This window comes from Pinus tabuliformis, chromosome 7, assembly GCF_031772625.1.
Source record: "Pinus tabuliformis cultivar Carrire ecotype Pingquan chromosome 7, CPIR1, whole genome shotgun sequence".
NCBI classification, from domain to species: domain Eukaryota; kingdom Viridiplantae; phylum Streptophyta; class Pinopsida; order Pinales; family Pinaceae; genus Pinus; species Pinus tabuliformis.
This window is the reverse complement of record NC_142293.1, coordinates 23,013,714-23,033,434: the sequence shown is the minus strand read 5'-3', so window position 1 is coordinate 23,033,434 and position 19,721 is coordinate 23,013,714. Positions and strand designations below refer to the sequence as shown.

At 42.2% G+C, this 19,721-nt stretch overlaps 1 protein-coding gene across 4 annotated transcripts in view; it reads left to right on the top strand.

Moving 5' to 3' along the window:
- The window catches only part of LOC149244930 (protein ACTIVITY OF BC1 COMPLEX KINASE 1, chloroplastic-like), a 352,991-nt gene that overhangs the window by 51,240 nt on the left and 282,030 nt on the right, over positions 1-19,721 (top strand). For 2 of the 4 annotated variants that reach the window (XM_089457621.1, XM_089457623.1), the window contains 5 exons: positions 10,940-11,106; positions 11,334-11,838; positions 11,981-12,187; positions 12,348-12,437; positions 12,619-12,765. In XM_089457621.1, the coding sequence (XP_089313747.1) occupies positions 11,431-11,838; positions 11,981-12,187; positions 12,348-12,437; positions 12,619-12,765 (852 nt within the window). In that variant the 5' untranslated portion in view covers positions 10,940-11,106; positions 11,334-11,430. The remainder of the gene's footprint in view (positions 1-10,939; positions 11,107-11,333; positions 11,839-11,980; positions 12,188-12,347; positions 12,438-12,618; positions 12,766-19,721) is intronic. The other 2 variants (XM_089457620.1, XM_089457622.1) reach the window with 1 other exon arrangement.

Here is a 19,721-nt window from a genome sequence, read left to right as displayed (position 1 = left end):
TGCAGAAATAAAAATCAACAGTAATAAACCGCCATTAAAGCACATTTAAACACTGAGATTTTTGGTCAATGTGACCCTGGAAAAACCCCCTACAACTCTTGGGGAAAACCAGTTTGAGAGCTCTTCTTTATTTCTAGAAAATGCCTTTTTACAGTAAGAGGAATATTCAGCAAAAATCAGCAAGCAAACTTTTACAACTTATCTCAGCCTTGCTGAAACTCAGCCTTGCTGAAACTCCGCCCTGCTGAAACTCCGCTGTACAAACTTGCTGAAACTCCGCCCTGCTGAAACTCCGCTGCTGAAACTCCGCTCTGCTGAAAATCCGCTGCTGAAACTCCACAGCTCATTGTCCAGAAATCTCCCTTGCTTTTTTGCTCTCCTTCTCTCAATCTGCTCATGAAAGAATGAATGACCTTTTCCTCCTTTAATCTAACCCCAAGTGACTTTTGGGTGATCCAAGTGACTTTTGGGTGATCCCTAAATCTAATGGCTGAAATAGATTGAGATCTAAGGCTGAGATTAAATGCTCATTTAAATCTCACTTTTTATTTTTTAATTCACCCCACTTTAATAAAGACCCACTTAGTCATTTATTTCCAAAGTCACTTTTCCTTTCTAATTTTTCATTGACTTTATAAAAGTCACTTTAAAATTAGACTTAGTAACTTTATCACTTAAAGTCACTTTTAAATTAGATCTAACTTTATAAAATTATAAAGTCACTTTAGGAGAAAAATTAAATTCTTTTGGACACTTTTCCCTAGGCCAAAGATCAAAGCCTAAGGGAACCACGTATCCTCCGGTACCAAATTTCAACAAGCACGGACAAGAAGGAAGTTTTGACAGACGATGACTGTGCCATGAGTGCACATGCGCCACTTGAGAAGAAGTGGGGAGACATCGAGCTCTAGTCAGGTGGACTACAGGCGATGAGGGGCAGGATCCTCGAGGTACCCAGACTCTTGGATTAGACCTTGCTACGGGAGCCCCAAAGAAGAGTAGCAGGACTGGCTGAGTCGGGTAGAGATGGATGTGGATGGAGCAGGAGAGAGAGCTACAGTTCAGGAGTCCTGAGATAGCGCGAGGCTAGCAGGTTGCAGCATTGCGAGAGGCACAGGAGTGTTGCACCAGTGCAGGATGGCACAGAGAGGTGTGCAACGGTGCGAGATGCAGGGAGTTGTTGCAGCAACGCAGAGGTCAGAGAGGGAGCACTTGTCACCGGTAGAGGGAGTTTCAGCATCAGTGGGTGTCTCTAGCCCAACATGGAGGTCAGATTGGGAGATCAGTTACTTACTTTTCAGTAACTGAGTTGCAGTGCAATAGTGGGCAACACGATGCAACATGATGAGAGGAGGTGCAGTGCGGATGCAGTGCTAGGAGAAAGGACCAGCAGCAGCACGGATGAAGTGGGAGCTGTTGTACAGATGCAGCGGTGCAGAGGATGTTGGGCAGGAAGGCCTAGCATCAGCACAGGTACTGATGCCGAATGATCAGAGTAATACTCAGTGAGGAGTATTGCTAGAGCATAGTCCTCGCTAAGAGTGAGTGTTGATTTGGGGTAGCATCAGATGTACTCTAGCCACGAAATTTGGTGGAGAGGTTGGGGCACATGAGATCTCCAATACCCAAAAAGGGTTTTGGGAAATTCTTAACAGATCAAGAGATATTAAAATAATTAATATTTTTAATTGAGTCCCTAAGTCTAAACTTAGGGAAAATAAAATATTAATGTGTATTAATATGAATTTGTGTTATAATGGTCCAAAAGACATGGATTAAGCCAAATCTAATCTTAGTCGTTGATTAGGGATTTAATCTTGGCCATTGATATGTCAATAGGAAAAGTATAAGAGGAGGCTTGAGGGTCACTTGGAGAATACATCAAAGTGATCAATCATTCTATTCTCTAGAGCGGGGTTTGATAAGAGAGATTGAATTAGTGATCGGGAGATGCAGCTGAGGGGAAATTGAGTATAGAGAGACAGAGAGGTAGAGATAGTGCCGGGAGAGCAGTGCAGTAGCCAAGGAGAGTGATGCAGAGCCAGGTAGGGCTCGCGCAGGGCCACACAGAGGCAGCCGGGAGCTGTGCAGAGCCTCAGAGAGGCCAGCGTTGCTGACGCAAAGGTCTAGAGGGCTGACGCAGGGCATCCCAAGGCTGACGCAGACCCATCCGGGGTGATGCAGGGCCAACATGAGGCAGAGAGGGGTTGATGCAGTACAGAGAGAGGCTGATGTTGGGGTTTCTGGAGCAGATCTGTGTTGAGTAGTTGCCAGAAGGATTATCCGGGGTTTCAGCCAGAAGATTTGTCAGAAATTGAGAGGTATTACTGCCAAGGAAATTCTCTGTTGCGTAGGCCAGTTTTGGCACCCAGATTGTACTCTAATATTGCTTAATAAGAAAATCCTCAGATAGCTACATCGGTTTTCCCACATTGGGTTTTTCCGGAGACATTAGTCCAAAAATAATGGTGTCATATGGCGTGTTTGTTTCTGTTTCTTTTAGTTGCTGATCTGTAATATGTTGAGCATGCACTAGTGTTTATTTTCAGTACTTACATTGTAAATAACTTGTCCAGAAAAATAACAAGTAGGTAGGAATAAATCAGATGAAGTGCATGGAGGGTTTTTAACTAAGTAAACTTAGAAACTTCAACAGGACATTAGTCCAAAAACAACGGTGTCACTTGTGTGCTTGTTTCTTTCAGTTGATGATCTGTATGTGTTGATACAGTCATTGTATTTATTTTCAATATTTACATGGTAAATAACTTGTTAAGTAACTGAACAACCAGGAAGAAATAAATCAGATAGTACAAGAATAATTTCTAATGGTTAGACTTAGAAATTCTAGCAGATTTCTAGCCAAGAAATCCATATCAGTGTTGCAGGAGCAAAGGAGATCTAAGAGGTGCGATTCGACGGTTGGCAGGAGGATTTCCAGGAGGGAAATCGAGACTGAGAGGGAGTCTAGAAGAGAAGTTCCAAGAGGGAAGTAGAGACTCAGAGGAGTCGAAAAGAAGAGTGGAGAGATGGCCATGAACAGACTGAGGGATCAGGACAGGCTAGACGGGGCGTCCAACTTTGTCATTTAGAAGGCGAGGATCCTGTTTGTTCTAGATATACATCGCATCAAGGCTTTCGCCTTGAGAACTGTGACTATCCCAATCAACCTAGTTGATAATGAAAGGTATGAGGATGCTATGGCCAAGGCGAAATGCATAATCCTTGATGGGGTCAAGGATCATGTGGTTCAGCATATTTTCGAGAAGAATACGACAAAGGAAATGTGGGACACCTTGACGACATTGTATTAGGGCACTTCCATGCAGAGGAAGATGCTACTGGAGAATCAGTTGTGGTCGTATCAGATGCAGAAGGGGGAGCAGGTAGATCACTTCCTCAGCAGGTTAAAGGAGATTCAGGACCAACAGAGTTCCATAGGGGCCACGCCGGATCAGGAGTTAATGGTGAGGACCACCCTGATTGCAATCTCCGAGGTGTGGGAGACATTTTTCCAAAGCATTTTGGGCAGAGAGCATCTTCCAGATTGGGAAGAACTATGGGCAGCTCTTCGTCAAGAAGAGATCAGACGACTGACCAAGGTGGGAAGTAGTAGCAAAGGAGCCCGGGTCAAGAAAGAGGAGGAAGAGGATGCAGCTCTGGCATCTGCGGGATAGCAGGGGAAGAGGAAGAAAAAGGACCTCTCTAAGATAAAGTGCTTCAACTATGGGGAACTGGGCCATTATGCAAACCAGTGTTCGAGAAAGAAGAATAAGGTCGAGGCGTCTGACTCCATGGCAGTGCCAGCGAAGGCGGAAAAAGAGGTAGAGGTTGATGACAATTTTGCCATGAGTGCTTATGTACCTCTAGAGAATAGTGTTGGAATTTCTAAGTCTAACTGTTAGAAACCCTTCATGTATTTTTTGATTTATTTCTGCCTACTTGTTCCATTAAATTAACAAGTTATTTACCATGTAAATACTAAAAATAAATACAAGTACATGCTCAACACATTACAGATCATCAACTGAAGGAAACAAAACAAGCACACAAGTGACACCATTGTTTTTGGACTAATGTCCTTGGGAAAACCCAATGCGGGAAAACCGGTGCAGCTATCTGAGGGTTTTAATTATTAAGCAGTTTCAGAATACAATCTGGTTGCCAAAACTGGCTCACCCAACAAAGAATAATCTTGGTAGTATTACCTCTCTCCTCGGAGACAGATATTCCGGCTGAAACTCTGGATGAAAAATTACACAGCTCCCAGCTCCAATCTGCCTCCCGAAAACTCCCAACGTCTGCCTCTAGGGACTGTGTTAGCCTCTCTGGCCCAACGTCAGTCCAATAACCCTTGCATCAGCCCTTAGAGCCTCTGTGTCACCCACTCTGGCTCTCTTTGGCACTGGTAGCTCTTGGCTGCCTCTACGTGGGCCCTGACTGGCTCTGCGTGAACCTCTAGTTGTCTCTGCTTTCCTCTCTCTTCTGACTCCTGCGCTGATGCTCTTGGTACCCTCTCTGCTTCTGTATTCACTGCCCCTCGCTGCAACTCTGATCACTCCTTTGATTTCCTCAGCAAGCCTTGCCCCAGAAAATTGAATTCTTGATCAATTCGGTGTATTCTCCAAGTGATCCTCAAGCCTCCTCTTATACTTTTCTTGTTGACAACTCAACGGCCGAGATGAAGTCCCTGATCAACAACTAAGATTAACTCTAGCTTGATCCATGACTTTTGGACCCTTCTAACATAGTTTTATATTAATTCACATTAATATTTTATTTTCCCTAAGTTTAGACTTGGACTCCATTTAAAATATTAATTATTTTAATATCTCCCAAAATGTTCAGAATATGCCCAAACCATTTCTAGGTATTGGAGATCTCATGTGCTTTAGCCTCTCCACCAATTTTCGTGGCTAGAGCACATCCGATGCTACCCCAAATCAACTCTCCCTCTTAGCGAGGACTGTGCTCTAGCAATACTCCTCACTGAGCATCACCTTGATCATCCAGCATCGGTCCCTGTGCTGATGCTAGGCCTGCTACCCATCATCTGCACTGCTGTATCATGTACTGCTACCCATGGCCCTGCCATTGCCATTGCTGCATCCGTACGACAGCTCCTCTCATCATGCTACATCGTGCTGCCCATAACACTGCCACTGCTAACTGTTGCACTGCAACTCAGTTACTGAGAAGTAAGTAATTGATCTCCCAACTCTGACATCTCTATAAGGCTAGAGACACCCTCGATGCTGAAGCTCCCTCTATCACTGACATGTGCTCCCTCTCTAACCTCTGCGCTGCTGCAACAACTCTGTGCATCTCGCATTGCTACCTCATGCTGTCCTGGGACTCCTGCACTGTAGCTCTCTTTGCTGCTCCATCCGCATCCATCTCTACCCGACTCAGCCAGTCCTACTACTCTTCTTTGGGGCTTCCGTAGCAAGGTCTAATCCAAGAGGCTGGGTACCTCGAGGATCTTGCCCCTCATCACCTGTAGTCCACCTGACTACAGCTCGATGTCTCCCCACTTCCTCTCAAGTGGCCCATGAGCACTCATGGCATAGTCATCATCTGTCTCCACTTCTTTCTCCGCCCTTGCTCGCGCAGCCTTGGTCTCAGAAACCTCTCCCTTGCTCTTCTTCCTCGGACACTGGCTCGCATAGTGACCCAGTTCCCCACAATGGAAGCATTTGACCTTGGAGAGGTCCTTCTTCTTCCATTTCTCCTACTTTCCTTCAGATGCTACGGCAACATCCTCCTCTTCCTCCTTCTTGATTCTGTCGTTGCTTCTCGCCTTGGTTAGCCCTTCTCTCTTCTTGGTGAAGAGCCGCCCACATTTCCTCCCAATCTGGAAGGGTCGCCCTGCCCAATATGCTCTGGACAAAGACCTCCCAGTCTTCTGAGGCTGCGTTTAGGGCTGTTCTCACCATCAATTCTAGATCCAGTGTGGTCCCTGTGGAAGTCAGCTGATTCCGGATCTCCTTCAATCAACCGAGGAAAGTGTCCATCTGTTCTCCCTTCTGCATCTGGTATGACTGCACCTGATTTTCTAGTAGCATCTTCCTCTGCACGGAAGTACGCTGATACAACTTTGTTAGGGCCTCCCACATCTCATTTGCCGTATTCTTCTTGGCATTATGTGGTACTACGTGATCCTTGACCCCGTCAAGGATAATGCTTTTGGCCCTCACCATTGCATCCCCGTACCTATTGTTATCAGTTGGGTCAACTAGGACCGCTATTGTCCTCAAGGCGAATTGCTTGAGATGGTTCCTGTCTAGAATGGATAAGATTCTGGCCTTCCAGACTACGAAGTTTGAGGCTCCGTCCAGTTTGTCCTGGTCTCTTACCCCGTTCACTGCCATCTCACTGCTCCTCTACTTCCCTCTTGGAAATTCTTGGTGTGACTCCCTCTGAGCCTCGATTTCCCTCCTGGAAACCCTTCTGCCAATGTCGAGATGCCCCCACTTCGATCGTTAGTGCAGCTGCACCACTGATCTGGATTTCTTGGCTAGAAATCCTCGGCAGCAACTCCCTCCTCCTTGGTCTTGCCCTGTTAGGTACTGTTCTGACTACAATACCCCACCAGCTTCACTCTGCAACTTACCCACAGCCTCCTAAGCCCCAACAAACTGAAGGTTAGAGCTTCTAGGCTTTGCGCAATCCCGACACTAACAAAATCCGCACCACCTAGCCACGGGCGTCAATCCTTCCTTACTGAGAAAGATGACCTGGCACTACGTAAGTCGAGTCTGCTCCTCTCTACCACTGCGCTGATTCTCTTCCCGTCTCAAACTTGATGACGCAGGCACTGCATCACCCCTTCCTTGCTGCTTCTCTGCTAGGAACAACTTCTGTGACTCGAGACAATTGTTTTCTGTTGCTGCTGCTCTGCTCGGCTGGTGCCCTCAATTCTCCTGTGATTTGCAACCTCGCTCTGATACCATGTTGGAATTTCTAAGTCTAATTGTTAGAAACCCTTCATGTACTTTCTGATTTATTTCTGCCTACTTGTTCCATTATTAACAAGTTATTTACCATGTAAATATTGAAAATAAATACAAGTACATGCTCAACACATTACAGATCATCAACCGAAGGAAACAAAACAAGCACACAAGTGACACTGTTGTTTTTGGACTAATGTCACCGGAAAAACCCAATGCGGGAAAGCTAGTACAACTATCTGAGGGTTTTAATTATTAAGTAGTTTCAGAATACAATCTGGGTGCCAAATCCGGCTCACCCAACAGTGAATAATCTCGGCAGTAGTACCTCTCTCCTCGGAGACAGATATTCCGGCTGAAACCTTGGATGAACAATCCCACAACTCCCAGCTCCAATCTACCTCACGAAAACTCCTAGCGTCTGCCTCTAGGGATTGCGTCAGCTTCTCTGGCCCAGCGTTAGCCCAATAACCCTTGCGTCAGCCTCTGGAGGCACTGCATCAACCCTTAGAGCCTCTGCGTCACCCACGCTGACTCTCTCTGGCACTGCACTACTCAGGGTTGGCTCTGCGTGAACCTCTAGCTGTCTTTGTGTCCCTCTCTCTCCCGGCTCCTACGCTGATGCTCCTGGTACCCTCTCTGCCTCTCTGCTTCTATATTCACTGCCTCTCGCTGCAACTCTGATCACTCCTTCGATTTCCTCAACAAGCCCTGCCCCAGAAAATCGAATTCTTGATCAACTCGGTGTATTCTCCAAGTGACCCTCAAGCCTCTTCTTATACTTTTCTCGTTGACAACTCAACGACAGAGATTAAGTCCCTAATCAACGGCTAAGATTAACTCTGGCTTGATCCATGACTTTTGGACCCTTCTAACACAGTTTTATATTTGTTCACATTAATATTTTATTTTCCCTAAGTTTAGACTTAGGGACTCCATTAAAAATATTAATTGTTTTAATATCTCCCAAACTGTTTAGAATGTTCCCAAACCATTTCTGGGTATTGGAGATCTCATGTGCTTTAGCCTCTTCACCAATTTTCGTGGCTAGAACAAATTCGATGGTACCCCAAATCAACAAAGAGGTGGAGAGACATTGAGCTGTAGTCAAGAGGACTACAGGATATGTGGGGCAGGTTCCTTAAGGTACCCAAACTCTTGGATCATATCCAGCTATGGGAGCCTTAAAGTGACAGTAGCGGGATGGAGGATGTCGGTAGAAGCGGACGTGGATGGAGCGACAGAGAGTGCTAGAGTGCAGTAGTCCCTGGCAACATAGAGAGGATTGGAGCAGTGCGAGAGGCATAGAGGAGGTTGCAGCAGTGCAGGAAGGCACAAAGGTGTTTGCAGCGGTGCGAGAGGCACAAAGTTTGTTGCATCAACGCAGAGGTAGCAGAGGGAGCACATAATAGCGACATAGAGAGCTTCAACATAGGGAGGGTTTCTAGCCTGAAAAGGATGTCAGTAGTTGGGTAGATCAGTTACTTACTTCTCAGTAACTGAGTTGCAGTGCAACGGTAGCAATGGTAGTGCTATGGGTAGCAGTAGCACGATGCAGCATGATGAGAGAGAACTGTAGTGCAGATGCAGTTTTAGGAGGAAGGACCAGCAGTAGCACGGATGCATAGGGAGCTACTGTATAGATGTTGCAGTGGTGGTGGTAGGGCCATGGGCAGCAATACATGATGCAACAGTGCAAAGGATGTTGGGCAGGAAGGCCTAGCATCAGCACAGGTACCGGTGCCATATAATCAGGGTGATGCTTAGTGGTGGAGTATTACTAGAGCACATTCCTCGCTAAGAGGGAGTGTTGATTTGGGGTAGCATCGGATGTGCTCTAGCCATGAAAATTGGTGGAGAGGCTAAAGCATGTGAGATCTCCATGACCCAGAAATGGTTTGGGGAAATTTTGGCCGATGAGGGAGATATTAAAATAATTAATATTTTTAATGGGTTCCTAAGTCTAAACTTAGGAAAATAAAAATATTAATGGGTATTAATATAAAACTAGGTTAGAAGGTTCTAAATGACATGGATCAAGCCAAATCTAATCTTAGCCATTGATTAGAGATGTAATCTCGGTCGTTGAAGACTCAACAGAAAAAGTATAAGAGGAGGCTTAAGGGTCAGTTGGAGATACACCAGATTGATCAATCAGTTCAATTTTCTAGAGTGGGGTTTGCTAAGAGAAATCGAACCAGTGATCAGTATTGCAGTGAGGGGCAGTGAGTGCAGAGGCAGAGAGGCAAAGATAGTGTTGATAGACCAGTGTAGAGGCAGAGAGGCAAAGATGGTGTTGATAGACTAGTGAAGGGGCAGAGAGGTAGACGCAAAGCCAAAAGGAGCCATGTAGAGGCCAAAAGTGATTGTGCAGTGGCTAGAAGGGCCTACGTGACTAACGCAGTGGCTAGAAGGGCCTACGTGATTGACGTAGAGGCTTCAAAATTGACACAGGAGGCCAGAGAGGTTGCACGGAGCCTTAGAGGGCTTCCGCAAAGGGTTTCAGGCTGACGCAGAGGCCAGGAGGGCTGACGCAGTGCCTCAGAGAGGTGTTGGAGAGGGTTTCGTGGAGCAGAGTTTCAGAATATCTGCTTCAGAAGAGAGGTATTACTGCCAAATTTTTTCTCTGTCGGGTGAGCTAGTTTGACACTCAAATGTACTCAAGAAAAGCTGCTTAATAATAAAACCCTCAAAACTGCTACACCGGTTTTCCAGCATTGGGTTTTTCCGGGGACGATTGTCCAAAAATAACGGTGTCCCTTGTGTGTTTTTCTATTTCTTTTAGTTGTTGATCTGTAGATGGTTGAGATTGTATTGTGTTTATATGGTTAAATAACTTGTTATTAATTAAAACAAGTAGGAGAAATAAACCAGAGAATACATAAAAATTTCTAATGGGTAATACATAGAAATTTCAACACAACCCCTTTGCAAATTTTTGATGTGGCACCATTGGGGTCCTCCTAGTCTATCCTCCATTGTCATTTTCAGGATGTCAGGGCTTGTTGTGGCATGTATTGGTGGCCCTTGTTGTCCTAATCTTTCATAAACTTTCCCTCTTGGATTGGCTTTTGGATTTTCCCTTGTTTGTACATGCACCATTCTCATGATCTTTTCATCACCCCATTTATTTTCTATGCTACAAAAATAATGATTTTTTTAACATCACCTTGAGCCTCCTTGTCATAGCCTTAGCAATCCTATTTAGTGACACCCTTTGTGTTGGAGAAGTCTCAACGTAAAGTGAGAGAGGGGGTTATTGAGATGACAGAGAGCAGCCACTCTAAGTTGCCCTTGGGTTTTCTCTTTGCACCCAAGACTTTTACACATATAAGTGAGAGTTCAGGGGAAATGAAAAAAGGATTTATAAAGATTCTTCAAGGAAAATTCTCACCTCTTCTAGTGTCTTTCTTGCATCTTTAAGTTTATGTTTTCATGGGTGGGCCACTGACCTCCCCCATTCTCAAATGAACTTACATGTATGGTGGATTCCCACCACAAAGGTCATCATTTCTCACCTTAAGTCCTTGGGAAGAGATTCCAAATTCTATGCACTAAAGTACAAAACTCCTCTAAATAATATAGCATAACTTCACAACATAACAGTATAAAATTTCCAAGTACTAACTTAAAGTCCTAAGATGATACATAACCATCATTAGATAGTCTAATAGCTTCCCCATATTTGGATCTCAACTTTAAAAAAATTCTGGAGGATCCATATCTGTTTCCATTTAACCAAGCTTTTGCTGGAAAATATCCAAGAACTAGCATACGGATATACATTTTGATGCCAGTTGCTGCTTACTTTGAAGTTTGAATTGACTTTGATGCAAGCTGCAGCCATGTCATTGGTAACCACTATTCGGTTAGACCATGTTACTGGCTGCATTGTTGTGTCTAGTTGTACTTAAATTGTGCTTGAGTTGCCAGTACCAGTCATGATTCCGTGTCAGGAGTGACAGTGTTATTGGTTGTATCTGCAGTGTTATGATGTATCAAATTACCAAATGGGCTGACTTCCATCGAGGATAGCTTGCCCTCTTAGCTAATTTAATCTCAAATCTTCCATTTTCACCATGTGGCCAGCTGTCTGGACTCTATATGAATGATAAATTCCTTGTTCAGTTGTTTGAGCTCTTGGTGTTAACATGTAAGTATTTTTAATTGGACAATAGTAGGCTTCTATCTTTCTGCTCCATACATATGATTATATTGTAGGATCTACATCTATATAAAGACTATAATCTTATTGGTTGCAATTGAAAGGCATAAGCATAGTCTCTTCAATTAAATGTGTGCTGGAATCAGTTTATATTGACACTGTGTTATTGTTTAAAAGATTTTGTACTTAAAATCTCGTTGATTGTCTCTTGGCAGTCTTGTTGATTCTATAGTTTCTTCTACAAGGGCAGGCTACTTGAGTAGCCTTATAAAACTTATATTTGTCTATTGGCTTCTATCTATTTCGTCTGATATGGAAGTTATGAGGACATCACAATTTGTGCCACAATACAACAGGCATGCAGTGTTTGTGCACAGGGACTTCAATGGGTCTTCTGCTAGTAGCAACAGTCATCTTCGCAACTTGTTTTATCAAATATTTGTTGACAACTATCTAGATGTAAAAACAAGTACTTACAGTCAGAAGACAGAAAAGTTGGCACCTGCAAGACAAAAAAGAAAGATTCTGGTTTATGCAGCATCCAATTCAAGTTCTAGTTCTCAAGAAGTTGCACCAAGAAATAAGGTACCATTGCAGAAAAGAGGAGAAAAAGGTAATTCTATGATGAGATTTTCACAAGAAAAATCTAGCAAAGCTATGGAGGTGCTCGATCTTGAACGAGGTGTCTGCTTTCCTTTTCGAAAATATACTCCAGAAATGGTATAAAGACATCTTTCTTCTGAACTTATTACTTGTTATGGCATGACCTGCAGTTTTGGTCTTGTTTTATTTCTAAAACATCTCCTCAAAGTTTAAATTGATATATTCCCTTGTTCATCCTTTGATTGTGTATCTTCCCCAGGTTAGGGAAAAAGTTTTAGGCTCAAGAGGGGCAGTATTCTCACTTTTTGGTCGTGGAGTAGAGATCCTCTCGAAACTAGGGCTATATTGGATCACCCTTTTCTATGATCGACTTGTTGGGAGGGGTCTAGAGATAGTTCCATTACGTGCAGAGCAACTTCGGAATTTGCTATGTGATTTGGGACCTTCTTTTGTCAAAGCTGGCCAGGTTACTTCCCTTTGATGGAAACTCAGGCTGATTTGTCACTAATAGTAATCTTTGTTTGATTTAAACTTAAGATAGATTAACCCACGAAATACTCTGCTTGGTATGAGCAGAGTGAAGAAAGTTATTTGTAATGTGGCTAATTCAGCTATGGCTTAAACAGGTTTTGGCAAACAGACCTGATATTGTTCGTGAAGATTATATGAATGAACTTTGCATCCTCCAAGATGATGTTCCTTCGTTTCCAAATAAGGTGCCTATGGATATTATGACTGAGAAATATAGCAGTTGTTTGAGTTTTAGCTTCTAATCTGGTTAATGATAGAAAGCACTTTCTGTTACATGTCTGCTTTTCATTGGATTCAATAGTGGTTACAACATGTTCACATGAAAGAATCTCTTCTTACTCTATGATAATTTTGTTACATGAGCAGATTGCTTTTACAATCATAGAAGAAGAGGCCGGTGTACCTCTTGAACAGATATTTAGCAAAATATCTTCTCAGACAATAGCAGCAGCAAGTTTAGGACAGGTTTATCGTGCCACTCTTCGTGGCTCAGACGAAGAGGTTGCTATAAAGGTAATAACAACTTCCAAAGCCAATACAATCCTTATTTGTCTTTCTTAAGGAATTTGGTAGCATTCATTCGTTTCAACTGTCCTAGTTTGATGTGTTGATAGACTTGAAAACTGCTTTTAACTTTCCTTATCAGGAGTACTATTAGAGTTAAAAAGGGTTGTCCCCTTTCACTGAATTTATTTGGGATTTACATTGATGAGCTTGGGGGGTTCCTCAGGGACCACATGCATGTGGATGGTAGTTACGCCTTACTCTGTGAGGGACCTAGATTTAGACTCGAGTCAAATTATTAGTTTTATTTCAATATCCATATAATTTTGTTATCGGCACAATGAAAATGATCTAGGTTTGCAAACTTTAACTGTCAATTACAGATTCATAATGTGTAACTCACTTTATAGGAAGTACACAGAAAGTACAAGAAAGTGAGGAACTTATCTGTTGCAACTCTTAAATGTCTCTACTGGATTTTGTATATCTTAGCTGCCACATCGTAAAATATTTCGATGCCCTTATAATTTTGTTATTGGCATAGTGAAAAGGATCTAGGTCTGTAAATTTTAACTGTGAATCACATTCATAATGATTAAATCACTTTATAGGAAGTACACAGAAAGTACAAGTAATGAACTTATTTGTTGCAACTCTTTAATTCTCTACTAGATTTTTGTATATCTCAACTACCACCTTATAAAATATCCTACGGAAGACTGTCAAAGATGATGTCACCTACCCCTACATATAATATTCTCATCTATTAATTCTGTGTTGTATATATCTAATGAAATACACAGCGTGTACAGTTCAACAAATTGTCTTTTGCCCTTCTCTGTTATGCTTTGTTCGCTGTTACAATCACTGATGCAAATATCCCAATTTTGTCACAAAAAAATTGGGAAATCATGGTTTTTGGGCCTAGCCGATGTTTGCCGATTTTTACTGATATTTTTGTGGTATCTTAATTTTGCCGATGTTTTCTGATTTTTCACCTATATTTTCTCGATTTTTACTATTTTTTTGTTTTTTAGACCCTTGCCAATTTTATCCCAGTGCCAATGATTGCAACATATTAGAGTGAAATTTACTTTGTAGTTGTGAAATTTCTGGCTACCCAAAAGGTGCTATTAACCCAGTGAATATTCCCTATCACTTGTTCACGACAAATTAATTCTTCTACTGAAAAGTGATGAATAAGAAACATGAACAACATCATTCACAAAATATAATTGTAGTGAAATATACGAGAAACCAATCACACAATTGACACAAGTATTTTTGGACAAATGACCCTCCAAAAACCCCAATGTGGGGAAAACCAGTTTTTAGCTCTAAGGGTTTATATTATTATCTTCAGCGAAAACCGCTATTGAGAAATTACAACTACTTGCTTGACACTGGCAAAGCTCCGAAATATTTTCTCTTCACTTTTGCTAATCAAATCAACTCGAAGAAACCCCATGGCTTCATCTTTTGCAATTCGCATTACTTCTTGCAACATGCACTGGCACTCTGGCAATTCGCACTGGCTCTTCTTGGAAATTCGCACCGCCCTTTGGAAACTTGATCTGCCTTTTGGAAAACTCGATTTGTCCTCCTGAAAATTTGCACTGCTTCCTAGAGAACTCACACCTCCTCTGGCAAACTTGCATTGGCCCTGGAAGACTTGCACTGCCTCTTAGAAATAATCTCGGCCTCTTCTCCTGTGAATTTACTAAGCAACTCGGCCTCCTCCTGTAGCTCTCAACCTCACTGGAAAAGCTTAGCCTCCTGCAGAAAATAGATGATAGCAAAAACCTCTAGAGTTTTTTTTCCAATCACTACTGCCGAAACCCTCCTGGTTCTTGAGAAATCAAAGGCATAACAATTAGGTGATTTCTCTTCTAAAGATTACTGCTTGTGAATGATTTTTACTTCTTTAAATTAAGATATTCTGTTTACTTAGATTATTATTGTGTTCTTCTTCATCAAACAACTACCAATGCATAAACAATAAAGAGATAAGAGACACAGAATGTAGGCGATCAGCCAGGGCCAAATCCTATCCAACCTGAGAGGAAAACCCAAACGAATTCTTTTTCCTTATAGAGATTTCAATTGACGAATACCAAGACCAAGACCCTTTACCTATTTGATCTCTCCAAGACCAAGCCACAAAGCTTCTTGTTTAGACCTCTTCTTCTTCCTTGAGTCAACGATGGTCAGACTGCTTGCTTCTTCCTCTTTCTCGGCTGCCCTTCAGATCTCAACTTCCTTTTTCGGCTCCTTGAATCAGACCTGCAATTTTTCGGTCCTACTTCAGAAACCCTAGTTGCAATACTTGACTCGGTTAGATATTATGAATTCCTTCACTCTAGATGGAGGCTTCTTCTATGGTAATGTGGCTTGGGTATCACCCTAACTTTCTTCGTATTTTGACCTTCAAGTGTTACTGCAATACCTCGGCTCCTTCTGCAACACCTATACCTTGCACGTGTGAAGAGTATCAACCCAAAATAGATCAGAAATAAACTCGGTTATGTACTTCCTTCCTTCGCTTGGTTATAGGCTTCCTTCTTCATGAACTTCACACTTTTTTCTCTCTTTTTCTTGACCGAAAATTCTGTCTTCAAGTGGAGGCCGAGCTGCCCTATTTATAGTGATCTGCCCATCAAATAAGCTGACTTCTCCTAGTGACAAGGCCGACATGCCTTTCTAGAGATATCTTTAGACCGAATTGAAGGAGGTGCTTGAGCTTGGTCTTGGAGGGTCTTTTAATGACTCATTTACATATGTAACATGCCCAATAAGGGTTTTCAAACTTTGACATTAACTCAATGAACTTTATGACTTGATGACTAACACTAAAGACACATAATGGGAGTCTTAACTATAAAATAAAATTCCTTGATCATGAAACCCACGAATCAAGCATTACAAAAATAATTTTGCTTTCTTCTTTACATCAATTATGTAAAATCATAATTACACATGTCATTATGAAGACCAAACCTAGTTACACTTTTCAACACTCCCTCTTAACTAGGGAGGTATTCATTATCCATGCAAGGTACTTGGGCATGCTCAATCTGAAGAATTCTCATAAGAAGAATCGGATTGGTAACCCATATATATAGGATCATATCTGTTGAAATTTCTAATTCTAACACATCAGAAATCCCTATTGCATTATCTGGTTTATTATCTCCTACTTGTTTATTCCATTAACAAGTTATTTATAAATATCAATACTAAAATAAACACAAATGCAACCTTAACTCATATACAGATCAACAACTGAAATACTGAGACAAACACACAAGGGACACCATTATTTTTGGACAATCGTCCCCGGAAAAACCCAATGCGGGAAAACTGGTGCAGCAGTTTTGAGGGTTTTATTATTATGCAGATTCTTGAGTACAACTAGGGTGCCAGAAATGGCTCACCCAACAGAGATTGTTACACGACAGTAATACCTCTTCTCGGAGATAGATATTCAGCCTCTCAGCTCTAGTCTACCCCACAAAAAATCCTTCCAACGCTTCCTCTTGGCCCTGCGTTCTTCAACGTAGCTCCAGAAGCCTTTGCGTCAGCCTCCTGGCTCTCTGTATCAACTCTCTGGCCCTTTGCATCACCCACGTAGGTCCTTTGCATCACCCACGCAGGCCCCTCAGCCTCTACGTAATCCCAGCTGCCTCTGCGTAGCTCCTGCTGCCTCTGCGTAGCTCTGCTGCCTCGTTAGCCTCTTCAGTCACTGTGCTGACCCTCTGGCACTATCCCTACCTCTCTGCTATGTACTTACTGCCCCTCGCTGCAACAGACCACTAGCTCAAATTTGCTCAGCAAGCCTTGCTCCAAAAAATCGAACTGATTGATCGACTTGGTGTATCTCCAACTGACCCTCAAGCCTCTTATACTTTTCCTGTTGAGTCTTCAATGGCCGAGATTAAGTCTCTAATCAACGGCTGAGATTAGATTTGGCTTGATCCATGTCATTTAAAACATTCTCACCTAGTTTTATATTAATACCCATTAATATTTTAATTTTCCTAAGTTTAGACTTAGGAATCCCATTAAAAATATTAATTATTTTAATATCTCTCCAACTGGGTGGAAGTTTCCCAAACCATTTCTGGGTCTTGGAGATCTTATGTGCCTTAGCCTCTCCACCAATTTTCATGGCTAGAGCACATCTGATGCTACCAAAAATCAACAATATTAACAAGCATTGTCACATAGCAACGCCTTGGCTAACAACTCTATCTCTTCACAAGATCAGAGCTCAATGCTGGCGAGACCAACGATGTATAGACACCCTCATCATTGTCTCTCTCGGAACATACCCCACCTGGGTTCTCTTAGAGTATGTTCCACCATGATTATTCTTATCTTGGATTCCCAATCCTCAAAGAATATCGGTCCTCTACGACTACTCTTATCTTGGACACCCTAACTCATCCTCAAAGAGCTATGGACGCTAGATGTTTACCCAATTCTTCATTCTGTTTTCCCAAATGAAGACAAGAATGATGTGTCTATCTCTCCCTCTTAATTAGGGAGGATATACCTATTCCAATGAAGGAATGTACTCATTCTTACGGAAGGAATGTACCTAAGCTCCCTCTTGGCTTAGAAATTTGCTTCCAAGTTTCTACCAAGTTAGAAACTTGTTTCCAGGCTCCCTCTTACTTAGGGACCTACAACAACTCTTTAGGTGGAGATGATGGGACAACCAACTGCTTGAAGAACTCCTCCTCACAATTTCATGAACTTCTTTTTTTTATTCAGGAGTCTTCATGTTTTGGGACTTCTTCGTAGGGCATAGACCATCCATCGCTTTCCTATGAGTCAGTCATGTCATTATTCCTTTCATCGGAAAGTGATCCATCAGTTCATATCTGGCCTTCTTTCGTGCCATGTTGCCTTCTTCATGCCATGTTTCCTTAAGGATTTTTCATCCTACTACGTGGACATCAATGTTGGAAGATATCCATAGTTCTTCCCTTGGCAGCCCTGCATAAGCCCATCTAGATATCATTCAAATTATTAAATCAAAATTACCTTTGTGATGGTCTTTCATCATGACATTTTCTAGTTCGCATCAGCATCCTCCATACACATTGACACATCTCCAAAAGATATATACTGTCAAGGGTCTCTTTATTTTTCAAACTTCATTAAAGTCTTCATATCTTTCATGGAGTTATCCTTGTCAAATCTTTTAGTCCTCAGATGTTGATTGCCTTTTCCATAATTGCATATTCCACGATCTCTTTCCTTCTTTCTTCACACATTTTTCTTCCTAGGAATTTTTAATTAGAGTTCCTCCAATTACTGTCAACCACCTCATATTTCATATGAGAACATACTATGTTGGTTTCATCTAGTTTATGTGTGACCCATGCCTTGCTGCATCCTTTAAGGAGGAGATCCTTTCTTTTGATCATGCTTTCGAGATAGAGCATTTATCCATGTTACTTGCAACCATATGACATGAGTCTACAATATCGAATACAAGCATAGATACCTCATTTTTCCTTTAGGTCATCTAGGATTCTTCAACAACTTCCTTGATTGAAAAAACTTCAATCCCTTGATCTGCTTCACCTCTTTTGTCTGTGAAAATTCCTAGACTTGAAGGAACCCCTACTGTAGCAAGTATGAATCTAGTTCACCTACTTGATTTTTAAATTACATTCATCAAGTTATTCTTCTGAATACTGAAGCAAATTACTTCTGCAACTTACACTAATTAAATAACTGATCTCATGAAACAGAAAACAGAGCAAAGAACAAGATACATAAGACACACTTATTTTTGGACACAATAGTCCCCGGAAAAACCCAATGCGGGAAAATCGGTGCAGTAGTTCTGAGGGTTTATTATTATGCAGGAGAAATATCTGAATACAAATTTAAGATGCTCATCTAGCAATCTTTTACAGAGAAAATACTGTCGGAAAATCTGAGTGAGTTTTAGCTCACTTCACCCAGCAGAATTTCGGCTGATCTGACACAACACTGGTTGGCCGTAGCTATTTCTGCGCTGGACCTGTGTAGGCCCTACGCCAGCCTTTTAGGCTCTGCATCGGCTTCTCTACCCTCTGTATCAACCATCCTGACTGTTCCGACAGTTCGCGACAGTTCCGGTTGTTCTTCACAGTTCTGGATTCTACATGACAGACAACTTTTTTGCTCTGCACTGGCCCTTCTTGCTCTACGTTAGGATTGCATGGGCCTAGACGGGCCCAACGCTACCTCTCCCTGCTTCTGCGCTGCCTCTCTGCAAGCTCTCTCCACCTCTCTGTCAGTATTCTCCGAAAAGTCCTTCTCCCGGATTCTCACTGCCCCTCTGCTGCTGAACAATCACTTAGTTCGAATTTCTCAGATTCCTAGCCCCAGAAATTGAACTCTAGATCAATTCTTTGTGTTTGTGTTTTCAAATGAACCCTGTTGTCACACAGAATGTCTAGGCACCACAACAACAGCTCAGATCGGGGGCTGTCACCCTGATCCCCAATCTCTCCATTTAAGCTGTCTCCCTACAACAGGCTAAGGGGGGTAGACCCTATGGAAAAATGGAATGAAGAAGAACTAGTTGGGAACCAACCAGTTCGGGAGACACAGTGAAGCGATCAAGTACTTGATTAAGATTTAACAGGACTTATAGGATTTGATTAGATTTTAAGCAATTGATGCCAGTGCCTTATGGAGTGAACTATCTTGCTAGGAAATTTAGGACGAAGTAATTGATTTGCAACTGCTGCTTGGATGAATGACTATCTTATATGAAGTGCAGATCCTAAAGCTAATATGAGATGTAATAATCTTGGTTAATTTTAGTTAAATTCCTATCTAAGTTTTAACCCTTCGATCCTTTCTATATTGAGCCTGATTTCGTAGTAATTGGCATAAAAGAGATAAGGTGAAGCACACTAAGGTGTGATTAACGATACACCTCCGGCACTGTAGAGAGC